At 27.2% G+C, this 1821-nt stretch overlaps 1 protein-coding gene across 1 annotated transcript; it reads right to left on the bottom strand.

Moving 5' to 3' along the window:
* On the bottom strand, positions 1-1494 carry Smp_043290 (putative biogenic amine receptor; the record flags this gene model as incomplete). Its single annotated transcript, XM_018796894.1, has 1 exon — positions 1-1494. The coding sequence occupies one exon, from the start codon at positions 1492-1494 to the stop codon at positions 1-3; it is 1494 nt and encodes a 497-aa protein (XP_018651990.1).
* Between the last annotated feature and the right edge of the window lie 327 nt (positions 1495-1821).

The following is a 1821-nucleotide window of genomic DNA, read 5'->3' as shown; positions in this document are numbered from 1 at the left end:
CTATCTACATCCTTTCAAAAGTACAATATGCTTAAATGCATTAGCATATTCTTTGTTGTAAAATCCATAAATAAATGGGTTAAAAATACTATTGAAATAACCTAACCAAGTAACTATGGTATATAATTCCTCTGAGAATGTACAATCACATATTGCTTCACTTAAGTAAAAAATAAAAAACGGTGTCCAACATACAATAAAACATCCTATAACTATAGTAACAGTTCGAACCGCTTTCTGTTCTTTATTAAATATAACTTTTTCACAAAATTGACGTTGTGTTTTGATAGTCCTCTCAGTTTTTCTTTCACAAACAGATTTATTACGTAATGATGATCTATTTCTATGTTTATATAAATATTGACATTTTGAAACCATTCCATTGAAACATCCATTACTTGACGAAGTATGTTTATTCAATAAACTTTCGTCTAAATACGATTCATCAATTACATCATGTTCTGTTATAGGTATATGAAATATATACAAAGTTTTCAAGTTCTCATCAACAGGTTCTGGTTCATTAATTTCCAATTCATTAGATGTATCAAAATAAAAATCTATTTTATTTCTATGATAAATATCCTTACTATCAATACAATCATTTGTCCAGTGGTATGTATAAGATAACGCATCTGTTATATCAATATCGTTATTGTGAATATTATTGAAATGAAGCAAGGATATATCATTTTCTAGTTTTTTATTTCTTTGTATAAACCGTTTTGAAAAATGATCAGTGAGTAATGGTATCAAGCGAGAAAGATTAGTCCTACTTTCTTGTTTCTTCGAATCAATATTGAATGGATTGAATACTTTTGAACGTCTTCTAATGATATAAAATATTCTCAAATGTACATACCCAATCAAAATTATAGGTAGAAAGTATGCTAATACCGATGAATAGATTCTATACTCTTTACTATAACTTATATAACAACAACCTACTCCAGTTACATGTTTACTCATTCCAAATAAAGGTGGTAATATAGAGAAACTTGGTATAATCCATGCTATAAGTATCATTATAATTGATATTCGACGAGATTGTTTTGTAATATATTGTAATGGATAACTAATTGCAACATATCGATCTATTGATATACAACATAAATTCAGTATAGAAGACATACACAAGAATATATCAGAGGATATATGAAATTGACATAACAATGTTGATTCAAATGGCCAATAACCAAGATTTTGACGTATAATTGCAAATGGTAAAACGAAAACCGATACAAGAAAATCCGCTAATGCTAATGAAGCTATATATAGATCACATATTCGTTTAAGTCTATTTCTAGTTGCTATCCATAATATAATAAGAAGATTACCAAAAAATATAATGATTGTAGCTAATGTTAAACAACTTGTTAAAATATTATTTGTAATTACCCAACTTGTATCATTTGAAATGAAATAGCAAGTTGAAGTGGTTGTATGTTCTTGTAATAGATTAGAATAATTGGTTTTGTTTCTTATGAAATTCATTTCCAAGTTACCATGGTATACAAATGATTGAAAGGAGACTGATATCTCTTGATTTGTTCTTCACAAATGTAACTGTTTCTATCTGAAAGTATAATTTTCGAGCTATAAACATAATAATATTAGAGAAATAGTGATTGGTTTAAGTGTAGTTGAAGTATGTGCACAATTTGTACAGGACTAAACTATTTAATCACTTGGAAAAAGTTATTTAATTGGTTACAAAAAATTTCCATATGAGATTTGATTAGTTGAATTCTGTGGAAAGAATTAAGTTTTGATTGGATATGGAATTGTTTTATCATTTTTATGTCAGTCTTAGGCTGACGT

This window comes from Schistosoma mansoni, chromosome 4 (genome assembly GCF_000237925.1).
Source record: "Schistosoma mansoni strain Puerto Rico chromosome 4, complete genome".
NCBI lineage: Eukaryota > Metazoa > Platyhelminthes > Trematoda > Strigeidida > Schistosomatidae > Schistosoma > Schistosoma mansoni.
Note: the sequence above shows the minus strand (reverse complement) of the source record. Positions and strands in the feature narration are given on the sequence as shown.